Consider the following 17,500-nt stretch of genomic DNA (forward strand, 5'->3'; position numbering starts at 1 on the left):
ACCTGGGTCCTCGGCTGCTGCAGGAGATAGTCTCTCATCTGGAGAGCACCGTCAGATCCACGCTGGCCACGGTGAGAGATAAACATCACCATAATGGTATATTGAAGACACTTAATCTCAAGTGATTTACAGAAGAGTTTTATTTTTATTTTTAAAGCCTACATGTTTATTAGTCTGTTCTGCGACAGTGAGCGGTTTTAGTATGTCTATAGGATGGCTGCAGGAATTGAACCCACAACAGTGTGTCTCTCTCATTGGTAGCAACACTGCCATGCCACGTTCATACCAACTGAGCCACACGGAACACAGCCGTCGTTGATTGTTTACGTTCAACGACGTGCCCTCGCTGTGCCCTCGCAGTGCCCTCGCAGTGCCCTCGCTGTGCCCTCGCTGTGCCCTCGATGTGGCCTCTGTGCTCTCGCAGTGCCCTCGCTGTGCCCTTGCTGTGCCTTCGATGTGGCCTCGCTGTTCCCTCTGTGCCCTCGCTGTGCCCTCGCTGTGCCCTCGCTGTGCCCTCGCTGTGGCCTCGCTGTTCCCTCTGTGCCCTCGCTGTGCCCTCGCTGTGCCCTCGCTGTGCCTTCGATGTGGCCTCGCTGTGCCCTCGCTGTGCCCTCGATGTGCCCTCGCTGTGCCCTCGCTGTTCCCTCTGTGCCCTCGCTGTGCCCTCGCTGTGCCTTCGATGTGGCCTCGCTGTGCCCTCGCTGTGCCCTCCATGTGGCCTCGCTGTTCCCTCTGTGGCCTCGCTGTTCCCTCTGTGCCCTCGCTGTGCCTTCGATGTGGCCTCGCTGTGCCCTCGCTGTTCCCTCGCTGTTCCCTCTGTGCCCTCGCTGTGCCCTCGCTGTTCCCTCTGTGCCCTCGCTGTGCCTTCGATGTGGCCTCGCTGTGCCCTCGCTGTGCCCTCGATGTGGCCTCGCTGTTCCCTCTGTGGCCTCGCTGTTCCCTCTGTGCCCTCGCTGTGCCCTCAATGTGCCCTCGCTGTGCCCTCGATGTGGCCTCGCTGTTCCCTCTGTGCCCTCGCTGTTCCCTCTGTGCCCTCGCTGTGCCCTCGCTGTGCCCTCGCTGTGCCTTCGCTGTGCCCTCGCTGTGCCCTCGATGTGCCCTCGCTGTTCCCTCTGTGCCCTCGCTGTTCCCTCTGTGCCCTCGCTGTGCCCTCGCTGTGCCCTCGCTGTGCCCTCGCTGTGCCCTCGCTGTTCCCTCTGTGCCCTCGCTGTTCCCGCTGTGCCCTCGCTGTGCCCTCGCTGTGCCCTCGCTGTGCCCTCGCTGTGCCCTCGCTGTGCCCTCGCTGTGAGGTTTCCGTGTCTTATTTTCAACCAGTTATGTAACTGTTGGGCACACAGTGGTGTTTACTGTTATCACTGTGGAAAAAGTCTTAACGGTCCCACAGTAGACCTAGTCTTAACGTTCCCACATTAGACCTAGTCTTAGGTCTTAACGTTCCCACATTAGACCTAGTCTTAACGTTCCCACATTAGACCTAATCTTAACGTTCCCACATTAGACCTAGTCTTAACGTTCCCACATTAGACCTAGTCTTAACGTTCCCACAGTAGACCTAGTCTTAGGTCTTAACGTTCCCACATTAGACCTAGTCTTAACGTTCCCACATTAGACCTAGTCTTAACGTTCCCACAGTAGACCTAGTCTTAACGTTCCCACATTAGACCTAGTCTTAGCGTTCCCACAGTAGACCTAGTCTTAGGTCTTAACGTTCCCACATTAGACCTAGTCTTAACGTTCCCACATTAGACCTAGTCTTAACGTTCCCACATTAGACCTAGTCTTAACGTTCCCACAGTAGACCTAGTCTTAACGTTCCCACAGTAGACCTAGTCTTAACGTTCCCACATTAGACCTAGTCTTAACGTTCCCACAGTAGACCTAGTCTTAGGTCTTAACGTTCCCACATTAGACCTAGTCTTAACGTTCCCACATTAGACCTAGTCTTAACGTTCCCACATTAGACCTAGTCTTAACGTTCCCACATTAGACCTAGTCTTAACGTTCCCACAGTAGACCTAGTCTTAGGTCTTAACGTTCCCACATTAGACCTAGTCTTAACGTTCCCACAGTAGACCTAGTCTTAACGTTCCCACAGTAGACCTAGTCTTAGGTCTTAACGTTCCCACATTAGACCTAGTCTTAACGTTCCCACATTAGACCTAATCTTAACGTTCCCACATTAGACCTAGTCTTAACGTTCCCACATTAGACCTAGTCTTAACGTTCCCACAGTAGGCCTAGTCTTAGGTCTTAACGTTCCCACATTAGACCTAGTCTTAACGTTCCCACAGTAGACCTAGTCTTAACGTTCCCACATTAGACCTAGTCTTAGCGTTCCCACAGTAGACCTAGTCTTAGGTCTTAACGTTCCCACATTAGACCTAGTCTTAACGTTCCCACATTAGACCTAGTCTTAACGTTCCCACATTAGACCTAGTCGTAACGTTCCCACAGTAGACCTAGTCTTAACGTTCCCACAGTAGACCTAGTCTTAACGTTCCCACATTAGACCTAGTCTTAACGTTCCCACAGTAGACCTAGTCTTAGGTCTTAACGTTCCCACATTAGACCTAGTCTTAACGTTCCCACATTAGACCTAGTCTTAACGTTCCCACATTAGACCTAGTCTTAACGTTCCCACATTAGACCTAGTCTTAACGTTCCCACATTAGACCTAGTCTTAACGTTCCCACAGTAGACCTAGTCTTAGGTCTTAACGTTCCCACATTAGACCTAGTCTTAACGTTCCCACAGTAGACCTAGTCTTAGGTCTTAACGTTCCCACATTAGACCTAGTCTTAACGTTCCCACATTAGACCTAGTCTTAACGTTCCCACATTAGACCTAGTCTTAACGTTCCCACATTAGACCTAGTCTTAACGTTCCCACAGTAGACCTAGTCTTAGGTCTTAACGTTCCCACATTAGACCTAGTCTTAACGTTCCCACAGTAGACCTAGTCTTAACGTTCCCACATTAGACCTAGTCTTAGACTGTATTATTCCACCTCGGGGGACATTCATTTGGTGCTTAAACGGACATAATATATCACATAATACCTAAAAACACAAACTGTACAATACGTCATATAAATATATTATCTAATAATCTAATCTATTATAAAATGGGAAGTTACAATTTATAGCATAGACTGTATTGATATAGACTGTATTTATAGTATAGACTGTATTGATATAGACTGTATTGATATAGACTGTATTTATAGTATAGACTGTATTTATAGTATAGACTGTATTTATAGTATAGACTGCATTTGTAGTGTAGACTGTATTGATATAGACTGTATTGATATAGACTGTATTGATATAGACTGTATTTATAGTATAGACTGTATTGCAACACTGGTGATCTTGATGTTTTGTTACCTTGGTTCCCTGTACCCAGTACTTACCGGACTCAGTTGTACTGTGAACCAGTCATGCCAAACGATGGTGTTGTTTACTGTTCTGATCTCACAACAAAGAGCTCCAGTCTTCACTGTTGCCAGTGGTTTAACGATGTGTCTTTGTCCCCAATAGAACCCTATTCCCTAGGTAGTGCACTATGGGCCCTGGTCAAACGTACTGCACTGTGTAGGGTGTAGGGTACGATTTAGGACATGACCTGTGTGTTCTCTGCTAAAAGGTCGTTCTGCTCTGCTCAGCCGTCTGAAAAGGAGACCATTAAAGTGGTTATGTCCCAAATGGCGCCCTATTCCCTATATAGTACACTACTGTTGACCAGGGCCCTATTCCCTATATAGTACACTACTGTTGACCAGAGCCCTATTCCCTATATAGAACACTACTATAGACCAGGGCCCTATTCCCTATATAGAACACTACTGTTTACCAGGGCCCTATTCCCTCCCTGATTGCAATTTGAATGCTCAGAGATACAGTGAAGAGATCCTGAGACTCATTATCGTGCCATTCATCCACCACCATCACTTCATGTTTCAGCATGATAATGCACGGCCCCATGTCGCAAGGATCTGTACACAATTCCTGGAAGCTGAAAATGTCCCAGTTCTTCCATGGCCTGCATACTCACCAGACATGTCACCCATTGAGCATGTTTGGGATGCTCTGGATCGACATGTACGACAGCATGTTCCAGTTCCCGCCATTATCCAGCAACTTCACACAGCCATTGAAGAGGAGTGGGACAACATTCCACAGGCCACAACCAACAGCCTGATCAACTCCATGAGAAGGAGATGTGTCACGCTGCATGAGGCTAATGGTGGTCATACCAGATACTGACTGGCTTTCTGATCCACACCCCAAGCTCTGAGACCGACATAGTATATCTGTAATCCCAGATTAATACAGAGAAATACATAGATTAGGGCCTCATGAATTTATTTTAATTGACTGATTTCCTCATATGAATTGTAACTCGGTAAAAATTTTGAAATTGTTTCGTTGTTGCGTTTATTTTTTTGTTACATTTTCGTTCAGTATAGCAGGTGAGAGCGTTGGACTGGTAACCGAAAGGTTGCTAAGATCGAATCCCCGACATGGTAAAAATCTGTCGTTCTGCCCCCTGAACAAGGCAGGTTAACCCACTGTTCCTAGGCCGTCATTGTCAATACGAATTTGTTCTTAACTGACTTGCCTAGTTAAATAAATAAACTAAAATAAATAGAAACTGGTTGATCTGGATATAAAGAGATATTATGTAACACTGCAGGTCACTAGGTTATGCAACCAACCGCCCTCGTTTTCTGTTATTGTACCATCATTCACTGTGTGTGTGTGTGTTTGTTTCTTTGTGTCTCGCTCTCTATCTCTCACGCCGTCTCTGTCTCCCTCTCCGTCTCCGTCTCCGTCTCCGTCTCCCTCTCTGTCTCCCTCTCCGTCTCCGTCTCCGTCTCCCTCTCTGTCTCCCTCTCCGTCTCTGTCTCCCTCTCCGTCTCTGTCTCCCTCTCCGTCTCTGTCTCCCTCTCCGTCTCTGTCTCCCTCTACGTCTCTTTCTCCCTCTACGTCTCTTTCTCCCTCTACGTCTCTTTCTCCCTCTACGTCTCTTTCTCCCTCCGTCTCTGTCTCCCTCTCTGTCTCTGTCTCCCTCTCTGTCTCCCTCTCTGTCTCTGTCTCCCTCTCCGTCTCTGTCTCTTTCTCCCTCTCTTTCGCTTTCTCTCTGTCTCTCGCTCTGTGTATCAGTCTTTCAGTGAGGACATCCTGTGGTCTCTGAGGGAGCTTGAGGAAGCTCTTTGTGAGCCTGGAGGATCAGTGGACTGGCCAGAGGGGGTTCAGGGTCAGGGCAACAGCCTGTATCAAGAGAGCTTGTACTACCTGTCCAGCTACGGGACTCACCTGGCCCTGGTCTCCTTCCTGATGAGACACGACAACATGAAGGACGCCCTGCAGCACCTACTCAGCAAGGTCAGGGGTCAGAGGTTAGGGGGTCAAGGTTTAGGGGTTAATAATCAGGGGTTAGAAGTAATGATTTGTCCCTGGTCAGCTTCCTCATGAGACATGACAACATGATGGACGCCCGCCAGACCTGCTCAGGAAGGTCAGGGGTCAGAGGTTAGGGGGTCAAGGTTTAGGGGTTATGAAGGGTTCAGGGGTTAATAATCAGGGTTTAGAAGTCATGATTTGGCCCTGGTCAGCTTCCTCATGAGACATGACAACATGATGGACGCCCTGCAACACCTGCTCAGTAAGGTCAGGGGTCAGAGATCAGGGGTCATTAATGGTCACGGAGATCTTATCTCATTACTGTGAACTTCAAGGTCAATGCTACTTTATTTGTTGCTGTTGTTGAGGATTTGTATTAAGGTGGAGCCAGGTTGTCATGGTAAATAAGAATTATTTAAGTGATCTGCCTGATTAAAATAAATAAGGAGTTATGGTCCTTCGAGCCGGATAGCATCGATTGTCCTGGAACTGTATACTCAAACAATTTATAGATATTAGAAACCTATTAGAACCCTATAAAACCTATTAGAAACCTATTTATATATATTAGAAACCTATTAGAACCCTATTAAACCTATTTATAGATATTAGAACCCTATTAAACCTAATTATAGATATTAGAACCCTATTAAACCTATTTATAGATATTAGAACCCTATTAAACCTAATTATAGATATTAGAACCCTATTAAACCTATTTATAGATATTAGAACCCTATTAAACCTATTTATAGATATTAGAACCCTATTAAACCTATTTATAGATATTAGTACCCTATTAAACCTATTTATAGATATTAGAACCCTATTAAACCTAATTATAGATATTAGAACCCTATTAAACCTATTTATAGATATTAGAACCCTATTAAACCTATTTATAGATATTAGAAACCTATTAGAAACCTATTAAACCTATTTATAGATATTAGAACCCTATTAGAAACCTATTAAACCTATTTATAGATATTAGAAACCTATTAGAACCCTATAAAACCTATTAAACCTATTTATAGATATTAGAACCCTATTAGAACCCTATTAAACCTATTTATAGATATTAGAAACCTATTAGAACCCTATAAAACCTATTAAACCTATTTATAGATATTAGAACCCTATTAGAACCCTATAAAACCTATTAAACCTATTTATAGATATTAGAAACCTATTAGAACCATATTAAACCTATTAAACCTATTTATAGATATTAGAAACCTATTAAACCTATTTATAGATATTAGAAACCTATTAGAACCCTATTAAACCTATTTATAGATATTAGAACCCTATTAAACCTATTTATAGATATTAGAAACCTATTAGAACCCTATAAAACCTATTCAACCTATTTATAGATATTAGAAACCTATTAAACCTAATTATAGATATTAGAACCCTATTAAACCTAATTATAGATATTAGAAACCTATTAAACCTAATTATAGATATTAGAACCCTATTAAACCTATTTATAGATATTAGAACCCTATTCAACCTATTTATAGATATTAGAACCCTATTCAACCTATTTATAGATATTAGAACCCTATTAAACCTATTTATAGATATTAGAACCCTATTAAACCTAATTATAGATATTAGAAACCTATTAAACCCAATTATATATATTAGAACCCTATTAAACCTATTTATAGATATTAGAAACCTATTAGAAACCTATTCAACCTATTTATAGATATTAGAAACCTATTAAACCTATTTATAGATATTAGAAACATATTAGAACCCTATTAGAAACCTATTAAACCTATTTATAGATATTAGAAACCTATTAGAACCCTATAAAACCTATTAAACCTATTTATAGATATTAGAACCCTATAAAACCTATTAAACCTATTTATAGATATTAGAAACCTATTAGAACCCTATAAAATCTATTTATCGATATTATAAACCTATTAGAACCCTATTAAACCTATTTATAGATATTAGAAACCTATTAGAACCCTATTAAACCTATTTATCGATATTAGAAACCTATTAGAACCCTATAAAACCTATTTATAGATATTAGAAACCTATTAGAACCCTATTAAACCTATTTATAGATATTAGAAACATATTAGAACCCTATTAGAAACCTATTAAACCTATTTATAGATATTAGAAACCTATTAAACCTAATTATAGATATTAGAACCCTATTAAACCTAATTATAGATATTAGAAACCTATTAAACCTAATTATATATATTAGAACCCTATTAAACCTATTTATAGATATTAGAAACCTATTAGAAACCTATTAAACCTATTTATAGATATTAGAAACCTATTAGAACCCTATTAAACCTATTTATAGATATTAGAAACATATTAGAACCCTATTAGAAACCTATTAAACCTATTTATAGATATTAGAAACCTATTAGAACCCTATAAAACCTATTAAACCTATTTATAGATATTAGAACCCTATAAAACCTATTAAACCTATTTATAGATATTAGAAACCTATTAGAACCCTATAAAATCTATTTATCGATATTATAAACCTATTAGAACCCTATTAAACCTATTTATAGATATTAGAAACCTATTAGAACCCTATTAAACCTATTTATCGATATTAGAAACCTATTAGAACCCTATAAAACCTATTTATAGATATTAGAAACCTATTAGAACCCTATTAAACCTATTTATAGATATTAGAAACATATTAGAACCCTATTAGAAACCTATTAAACCTATTTATAGATATTAGAAACCTATTAAACCTAATTATAGATATTAGAACCCTATTAAACCTATTTATAGATATTAGAAACCTATTAGAAACCTATTAAACCTATTTATAGATATTAGAAACCTATTAGAACCCTATTAAACCTATTTATCGATATTAGAAACCTATTAGAACCCTATAAAACCTATTTATAGATATTAGAAACCTATTAGAACCCTATTAAACCTATTTATAGATATTAGAAACATATTAGAACCCTATTAGAAACCTATTAAACCTATTTATAGATATTAGAAACCTATTAAACCTAATTATAGATATTAGAACCCTATTAAACCTATTTATAGATATTAGAAACCTATTAGAAACCTATTAAACCTATTTATAGATATTAGAAACCTATTAGAACCCTATTAAACCTATTTATAGATATTAGAAACCTATTAGAACCCTATAAAACCTATTAAACCTATTTATAGATATTAGAAACCTATTAGAACCCTATAAAACCTATTTATCGATATTATAAACCTATTAGAACCCTATTAAACCTATTTATATATATTAGAAACCTATTAGAACCCTATTAAACCTATTTATCGATATTAGAAACCTATTAGAACCCTATAAAACCTATTTATAGATATTAGAAACCAAGGGGACATGAGTTCAACAGTTGTCCCTCCCTCCATGGCCCTCCAGGAATGTCCAGAGGAGGTGTTCCTGGAGGGCGTATTGCAGCCTAGTCTGGAGAGGGGTCGTCTGGGGATGCTGCAGGGGTTACTGGAGACCCTAGATCCAGGCCTGGAGGTCTGTAGCCGATACCTCCTCTCCTCCTGTCAACTGCTGCAGCGCCGGGGACACTTCCACACACTATACCAGCTACAGCAGTTCATGATGGTTAGTCTGTACTCCTCCCACCACCCCTCCTCTCCTCTACTCCTCCCACCACCCCTCCTCTCCTCTACTCCTCCCATCACCCCTCCTCTCCTCTACTCCTCCCACCACCCCTCCTCTCCTCTACTCCTCCCACCACCCCTCCTCTCCTCTACTCCTCCCACCACCCCTCCTCTCCTCTACTCCTCCCACCACCCCTCCACTCCCCCCACCACCCCTCCTCTCCGCCACTCCTCCCACCACCCCTCCTCTCCTCCACTCCTCCCACCACCCCTCCTCTCCTCCTCTCCCCCACCAGCCCTCCTCTCCTCTACTCCTCCCACCACCCCTCCACTCCTCTACTCCACCCACCACCCCTCCACTCCTCCCACCACCCCTCCTCTCCTCCACTCCTCCCACCACCCCTCCTCTCCTCTACTCCTCCCACCACCCCTCCTCTCCTCTCCTCTACTCCTCCCACCACCCCTCCTCTCCTCTACTCCTCCCACCACCCCTCCTCTCCTCCACTCCTCCCACCACCCCTCCTCTCCTCCACTCCTCCCACCACCCCTCCTCTCCTCTACTCCTCCCACCACCCCTCCTCTCCTCTCCTCCACTCCTCCCACCACCCCTCCTCTCCTCCACTCCTCCCACCACCCCCCTCTCCTCTACTCCTCCCACCACCCCTCCTCTCCTCTCCTCCACTCCTCCCACCACCCCTCCTCTCCTCTACTCCTCCCACCCACCCACCCCTCCTCTCCTCTACTCCTCCCACCCACCCACCCCTCCTCTCCTCCTCCCACCACCCCTCCTCTCCTCTACTCCTCCCACCACCCCTCCTCTCCTCCACTCCTCCCACCACCCCTCCTCTCCTCCACTCCTCCCACCACCCCTCCTCTCCTCCACTCCTCCCACCACCCCTCCTCTCCTCTCCTCTACTCCTCCCACCACACCTCCTCTCCTCTACTCCTCCCACCACCCCACCCCTCCTCTCCTCCACTCCTCCCACCACCCCTCCTCTCCTCTACTCCTCCCACCACCCCCCTCTCCTCTCCTCCAATCCCCCACCACCCCCCTCTCTAGAATAAAGAACTAAGTAGCAGTGGAGCCCCTCTATAAGATAATAAGATCTGAATCTGATTAGAAACAGAATAACCCTCTCCTCCCTCCTGTCAGGACCACGTACGAGCGGCCATGACGTGTATCCGGTTCTTCACCCACGGTGTCGTGTCCTACGTACAGCTGGGAGACCAGCGGAGATGGCTGGTTCGGGCCAAGGAGCACCTCAGAACTTACCTTCAGGAGCAACAGGGAACACGTACCAACAGCACTAACAGGAAGAAGAGCACCTCTAACTCCTTCAGAAAGAAGATGTCTTCTAGTGATGTGTCCAGGTGAGACTAGAGGGGCCCGGAGACTAGAGGGGCCCGGAGACTAGAGGGGCCGGGAGACTAGAGGGGCCGGGAGACTAGAGGGAGGCGGAGGCTAGAGGGAGGCGGAGGCTAGAGGGAGGCGGAGGCTAGAGAGAGGCGGAGGCTAGAGGGAGGCGGAGGCTAGAGAGAGGCGGAGGCTAGAGAGAGGCGGAGGCTAGAGGGAGGCGGAGGCTAGAGGGAGGCGGAGGCGGAGGCGGAGGCTAGAGGGAGGCGGAGGCTAGAGGGAGGCAGAGACTAGAGGGAGGCGGAGACTAGAGGGAGGCGGAGACTTAACTATTCAAACGTTTAGACGGCTGAAGGTTAGTTAAAGGTTGGTTAAGGGCTTGTAAAGTAAGCATGTGTGACCATAACTGATTTAATTGCGTAGTGCAGCCATCTCTCCTGAGCAGTGAGGCTTTAGTGAGGCTGCGATCATGTGACATTTCCTCCTTTTGTTTTCCTGAACTAGACACATGAACACGATAGAGCTCCAGCTGGAGGTGACTCGGTTCCTGCAGCACTGTGAAACATCCAGCTCCGCCCTCACCCCCTCTGCCTCCTCCAGCACTCCTCCCACTCTGTTCGGCCCCAGCGCTATGAAGATCGATGTAGCCTGCAAGGTGAGCCTGCCCCCCGCAAAGCTTCTCAAAGATAGGGAATAGTGCACTAGACGGGGCGTTAGGGCACTAGATGGAGAGTTAGGGCACCAGATGGAGAGTTAGGGCACCAGATGGAGAGTTAGGGCACCAGGCGGGGCGTTAGGGCACCAGGCGGGGCGTTAGGGCACTAGGCGGGGCGTTAGGGCACTAGGCGGGGCGTTAGGGCACTAGGCGGGGCGTTAGGGCACTAGGCGGGGCGTTAGGGCACTAGGCGGGGCGTTAGGGCACTAGGCGGGGCGTTAGGGCACTAGGCGGGGCGTTAGGGCACTAGGCGGGGCGTTAGGGCACTCGACGGGGCATTAGGGCACTCGACGGGGCATTAGGGCACTCGACGGGGCGTTAGGGCACTCGACGGGGCGTTAGGGCACTCGACGGGGCGTTAGGGTACTCGACGGGCCGTTAGGGCACTCGACGGGGCGTTAGGGCACTAGGCGGGGCGTTAGGGCACTAGACGGGGCGTTAGGGCACTAGACGGGGGCGTTAGGGCACTATGCGGGGCGTTAGGGCACTAGACAGGGAGTATAGCGTGTCACTTGGGCCATAAAACAGAATGGTAGTGTCTTAAGTACTTGTGCTATTAACAGATCGTATTGATGTCGTTAACCGATACTGAATCATATGGGGCGACCACTGACATCTGTGTCATTGCATTTACATTGCAGGTGATGTTGGGAGGAAAGAACATCGAAGAGGGGTTTGGTATCGCATACCGAGTCATACAGGTAAGAGACAGTATTCACACTGATTTCCGGTATGGTGACCAGGAGGTAGTCAGGTGGATACGTCTGGAGTTTCCTTACTTTACTCAACTATTCCTCTTAAATAGAAAATACCTCGACTTTAAAGTCAAGAAATAACTGAAACGTTATGTTGGCAACTACCTGTTATGGCAAATACTAGATATAGAGAGCGAAACACAGAGGACCAATTAACTGTCGACTCGACTAGAATGAGTTTAGACGAACAAGAGGACCAAGTAACTGTCGACTCGACTAGAATGAGTTTAGACAAACAAGAGGACCAAGTAACTGACGACTCGACTAGAATGAGTTTAGACGAACAAGAGGACCAAGTAACTGACGACTCGACTAGAATGAGTTTAGACGAACAAGAGGACCAAGTAACTAACGACTCGACTAGAATGAGTTTAGACGAACAAGAGGACCAAGTAACTAACGACTCGACTAGAATGAGTTTAGACAAACAAGAGGACCAAGTAACCAAAGACTCGACTAGAATGAGTTTAGACAAACAAGAGGACCAAGTAACCAAAGACTCGACTAGAATGAGTTTAGACAAACAAGAGGACCAAGTAACTGTCGACTCGACTAGAATGAGTTTAGACAAACAAGAGGACCAAGTAACTAAAGACTCGACTAGAATGAGTTTAGACAAACAAGAGGACCAAGTAACTAAAGACTCGACTAGAATGAGTTTAGACGAACAAGAGGACCAAGTAACTGTCGACTCGACTAGAATGAGTTTAGACAAACAAGAGGACCAAGTAACTGACGACTCGACTAGAATGAGTTTAGACGAACAAGAGGACCAAGTAACTGACGACTCGACTAGAATGAGTTTAGACGAACAAGAGGACCAAGTAACTGACGACTCGACTAGAATGAGTTTAGACGAACAAGAGGACCAAGTAACTGACGACTTGACTAGAATGAGTTTAGACGAACAAGAGGACCAAGTAACTGACGACTCGACTAGAATGAGTTTAGACAAACAAGAGGACCAAGTAACTGTCGACTCGACTAGAATGAGTTTAGACAAACAAGAGGACCAAGTAACTGACGACTCGACTAGAATGAGTTTAGACGAACAAGAGGACCAAGTAACTGACGACTCAACTAGAATGAGTTTAAAACCGTTCATTCCTGGTTCCAAAGTGGCATCATACATTCTGAACATGTTCACTACAATACATATGTACTGTCATTCAATCAATTACAAGAAAGATTTGGATTATTCAAATACCGATTTCTTTAAGTACTTACAAGCGACTGAAATCGAATTCAATTCGCTTCAACATAATCTGGATAAACCCGAAGGCACCTAGCATGGCGAGAGAAAAAAAACCCGCTGCACCAAAGTTGGTTGCCAAGTTACCGTTAACGGTGGATTGAAACTCTACCTGATAGGTCAGAACCTAATAAGGGAAAGAAACAGGAAACAGAAACTAAAGGAAGAAACTGAGGAGAAACATTGGTCAGCAGATAAATGAAAATCTTCGTACCTGCTGCTCCTACAACCTAAAACATAAACACAGGACTTACTCCCATCCTGACAGAAGGCATGTTAATGTACCCAGAAATGTCACGTCTGTGTTGGAGATGCACAATAAACCTTATTACATAACACTGTGGTCATGTGACATGCTGACACCATGTTGGGAGAATGTCTGTGCTGTCACATCGTGGTCTAGGAAGTTATATCCGTCCATCTCCGTGACGATGTCTGTTGGGAGAAATGTAAATATAAATATTGGTTTGCGTTGTTCTGTGAAGGGAGTAGGTCACCGCGTTGTACGTGATCTTCAGTTTCTTGGCAATTTCTCGCATGGAAAAGCCTTCATTTACTCAGAACAAGAATAGACTGACGAGTTTCAGAAAAAAAGGTATTTGTTTCTGGCCCTTTTGAGCCTGTAATCGAACCCACAAATACTGATGCTCCAGATACTCAACTAGTTTAAAGAAGGACAGTTTTATTTCTTCTTAAATCAGCACAACAGTTTTCAGCCGTGCTAACACAATTGCAAAAGTTTTTATTTAATTTATTTATAATAAAATTTTACCCCCTTTTTCACCCCAATTTCGTAGTATCCAATTATTAGTAGCTACTATCTTGTCTCATCGCTACAACTCCCGTACGGGCTCGGGAGAGACGAAGGTCGAAAGTCATGCATCCTCCGATACACAACCCAACCTAGCCGCACTGCTTCTTAACACAGCGCGCATCCAACCCGGAAGCCAGCCACACCAATGTGTCGGAGGCTACACCGTGCACCTGGCAACCTTGGTTAGCGCGCACTGCACCCGGCCCGCCACAGGAGTCGCTGGTGCGCGATGAGACAAGGATATTTCTACCGGCCAACCCCTCCCTAACCCGGACGACGCCGGGCCAATTGTGCGTCGCCCCACGGACCTCCCAGTCACGGCCGGCTGCGACAGAGCCTGGGCGCGAACCCAGAGTCTCTGGTGGCACAGCTAGCGCTGCGATGCAGTGCCCTAGACCACGCAAAAGGGTTTTCTAATGACCAATTAGCCTTTTAAAATGATAAACTTGGATTAGCTAACACAACGTGCCATTGGAACACAGGAGTGATGGTTGCTGATAATGGGCCTCTGTACTCCTATGTAGATATTCCATTAAAAATCTGCAGTTTCCAGCTACAATAGTCATTTACAACATTAACAATGTCTACACTGTATTTCTGATCAATTTGATGTTATTTTAATGGACCAAGAAACGTGCTTTTCTTTCAAAAACAAGGACATTTCTAAGTGACCCCAAAACTTTTGCACGGTTGTGTACATGATTTATTTGTTAATAAAACATGAAACACAGTTTTTTTCCTCTTCCTCCTCCTCCTCTTCCTCTTAGGACTTCCAGCTGGAAGCCTTGACGGTATACGTGCGTGCGGGCCAGAGGCTTGTGCGCCAGCGTCAGTACCGGGCCGTGCGCCAGCTGCTGAAGTGCGTGGGCGAGTCGGGCACCGCCACCAAGAACGACTGTGATGTCATCATACTCAGCTGCGTCTCCATCGCAGATAAGGGCCCCACAGACGTGAGTTACAGAGATAAGGGGCCCCACAGACGTGAGTTACACAGATAAGGGGCCCCACAGACGTGAGTAACAGATAAGGGGCCCCACAGACGTGAGTTACACAGATAAGGGGCCCCACAGACGTGAGTTACAGAGATAAGGGGCCCCACAGACGTGAGTTACACAGATAAGGGGCCCCACAGACGTGAGTTACAGAGATAAGGGGCCCCACAGACGTGAGTTACACAGATAAAGGGCCCCACAGACGTGAGTTACAGATAAGGGGCCCCACAGACGTGAGTTACAGAGATAAGGGGCCCCACAGACGTGAGTAACAGATAAGGGGCCCCACAGACGTGAGTTACACAGATAAGGGGCCCCACAGACGTGAGTTACAGAGATAAGGGGCCCCACAGACGTGAGTTACACAGATAAAGGGGCCCCATTGATTGATTGATTGATTAAAGGGCCCCACAGACGTGAGTTACAGAGACAAGGGGCCCCACAGACGTGAGTTACAGAGATAAGGGGCCCCACAGATGTGAGTTACAGATAAGGGGCCCCACAGACGTGAGTAACAGATAAGGGGCCCCACAATCTCTTTCAAATCAATCAGTTAACCATTTACCAGTGGTGGGGAAAAATTGTCATACTTGAGTAAAAGTAAAGATACTTTAATATAAAGGCACTCAAGTAAAAGTCACCCAGTAAAATACTACTTGAGTAAAAGTCACCCAGTAAAATACTACTTGAGTAAAAGTGTAAAAGTATTTGGTTTTAAATATATTTAAGTATCAAAAGTAAAAGTATAAATAATGTCAAATTCATGATATTAATAATATTATATTAAGCAAACCAGACGGCACCATTTTGTTGTTTTTTAAATGTACGGATAGCATGGGGCACACTCCCAACACTCAGACATAATTTACAAACAAAGTGTTTGTGTTTAGTGAGTCCTCCAGATTAGAGGCAGTAGGGAGGACCAGGGATGTTCTCTGTTTAGTGAGTCCTCCAGATTAGAGGCAGTAGGGAGGACCAGGGATGTTCTCTGTTTAGTGAGTCCACCAGATCAGAGGCAGTAGGGAGGACCAGGGATGTTCTCTGTTTAGTGAGTCCACCAGATCAGAGGCAGTAAAGATGACCAGGGATGTTCTCTGTTTAGTGAGTCCTCCAGATCAGAGACAGTAGGGAGGACCAGGGATGTTCTCTGTTTAGTGAGTCCTCCAGATCAGAGACAGTAGGGAGGACCAGGGATGTTCTCTGTTTAGTGAGTCCTCCAGATCAGAGGCAGTAGGGAGGACCAGGGATGTTCTCTGTTTAGTGAGTCCACCAGATCAGAGGCAGTAAAGATGACCAGGGATGTTCTCTGTTTAGTGAGTCCTCCAGATCAGAGGCAGTAGGGAGGACCAGGGATGTTCTCTGTTTAGTGAGTCCTCCAGATCAGAGGCAGTAGGGATGACCAGGGATGTTCTCTGTTTAGTGAGTCCTCCAGATCAGAGGCAGTAGGGATGACCAGGGATGTTCTCTGTTTAGTGAGTCCTCCAGATCAGAGGCAGTAGGGAGGACCAGGGATGTTCTCTGTTTAGTGAGTCCTCCAGATCAGAGGCAGTAGGGAGGACCAGGGATGTTCTCTGTTTAGTGAGTCCTCCAGATCAGAGGCAGTAGGGAGGACCAGGGATGTTCTCTGTTTAGTGAGTCCTCCAGATCAGAGGCAGTAGGGAGGACCAGGGATGTTCTCTGTTTAGTGAGTCCTCCAGATCAGAGGCAGTAGGGAGGACCAGGGATGTTCTCTGTTTAGTGAGTCCTCCAGATCAGAGACTGTAGGGAGGACCAGGGATGTTCTCTGTTTAGTGAGTCCTCCAAATCAGAGGCAGTAGGGACGACGAGGGATGTTTTCTGTTTAGTGAGTCCTCCAGATCAGAGGCAGTAGGGAGGACCAGGGATGTTCTCTGTTTAGTGAGTCCTCCAGATCAGAGGCAGTAGGGAGGACCAGGGATGTTCTCTGTTTAGTGAGTCCTCCAGATCAGAGGGAGTAGGGACGACCAGGGATGTTCTCTTTATAATTGTGTGAATTGGACCATATTACTGTCCTGCTAAACATTCAAAATGTAACGAGTACTTTTGGGTGACAGGGGAAAATGAATAGAGTAAAAAGTACATAGTTTTCTTTAGGAATATAGTGAAAGTAAAGGTTGCCAATCACATAAATAGTAAAGTAAAGTTCAGAAACCCCCCCAAAAAACGACTTCAGTAGTACTTAAAAGTACTTTAACGTATTTGTGCTTCAGTACTTTTACACCACAGCCATTTACAGCCTTTCAGTAGGGCATTATTCCTTTAGTAGTCTACAACACTTTAATTTAACTAATTAAACACATATTATAACCCTTATATTGTAAGACATAAAGAAAGGCTAATTCATGCTTATAATACGTTTATAAAGCGTTATAGCTGCCAGTAAGATGTATTTTATTTTACCTTTATTTAACTAGGCAAGTCAGTTAAGAACAAATTCTTATTTTCAATGACGGCCTAGGAACAGTGGCCATTCAGGGGCAGAAGGAAAGAAAGACAGATTTGTACCTTGTCAGCTCGGGGATTCGAACTTGCAACCTTTCGGTTACTAGTCCAACGCTCT

At 45.0% G+C, this 17,500-nt stretch overlaps 1 protein-coding gene across 1 annotated transcript in view; it reads left to right on the forward strand.

The window, feature by feature from the left end:
* The window catches only part of LOC139383710 (zinc finger, FYVE domain containing 26), a 148,064-nt gene that overhangs the window by 129,478 nt on the left and 1,086 nt on the right, over positions 1-17,500 (forward strand). Inside the window, exons 35-41 of the mRNA XM_071128263.1 lie at positions 1-71; positions 5,165-5,386; positions 8,844-9,041; positions 10,194-10,411; positions 10,899-11,049; positions 11,751-11,810; positions 14,698-14,880. The exon at positions 1-71 is cut by the window's left edge and continues 139 nt beyond it. Coding sequence (XP_070984364.1) covers positions 1-71; positions 5,165-5,386; positions 8,844-9,041; positions 10,194-10,411; positions 10,899-11,049; positions 11,751-11,810; positions 14,698-14,880 — 1,103 coding nt within the window. The remainder of the gene's footprint in view (positions 72-5,164; positions 5,387-8,843; positions 9,042-10,193; positions 10,412-10,898; positions 11,050-11,750; positions 11,811-14,697; positions 14,881-17,500) is intronic.

Source organism: Oncorhynchus clarkii, chromosome 25 (assembly GCF_045791955.1).
Source record: "Oncorhynchus clarkii lewisi isolate Uvic-CL-2024 chromosome 25, UVic_Ocla_1.0, whole genome shotgun sequence".
Lineage (NCBI taxonomy): Eukaryota > Metazoa > Chordata > Actinopteri > Salmoniformes > Salmonidae > Oncorhynchus > Oncorhynchus clarkii.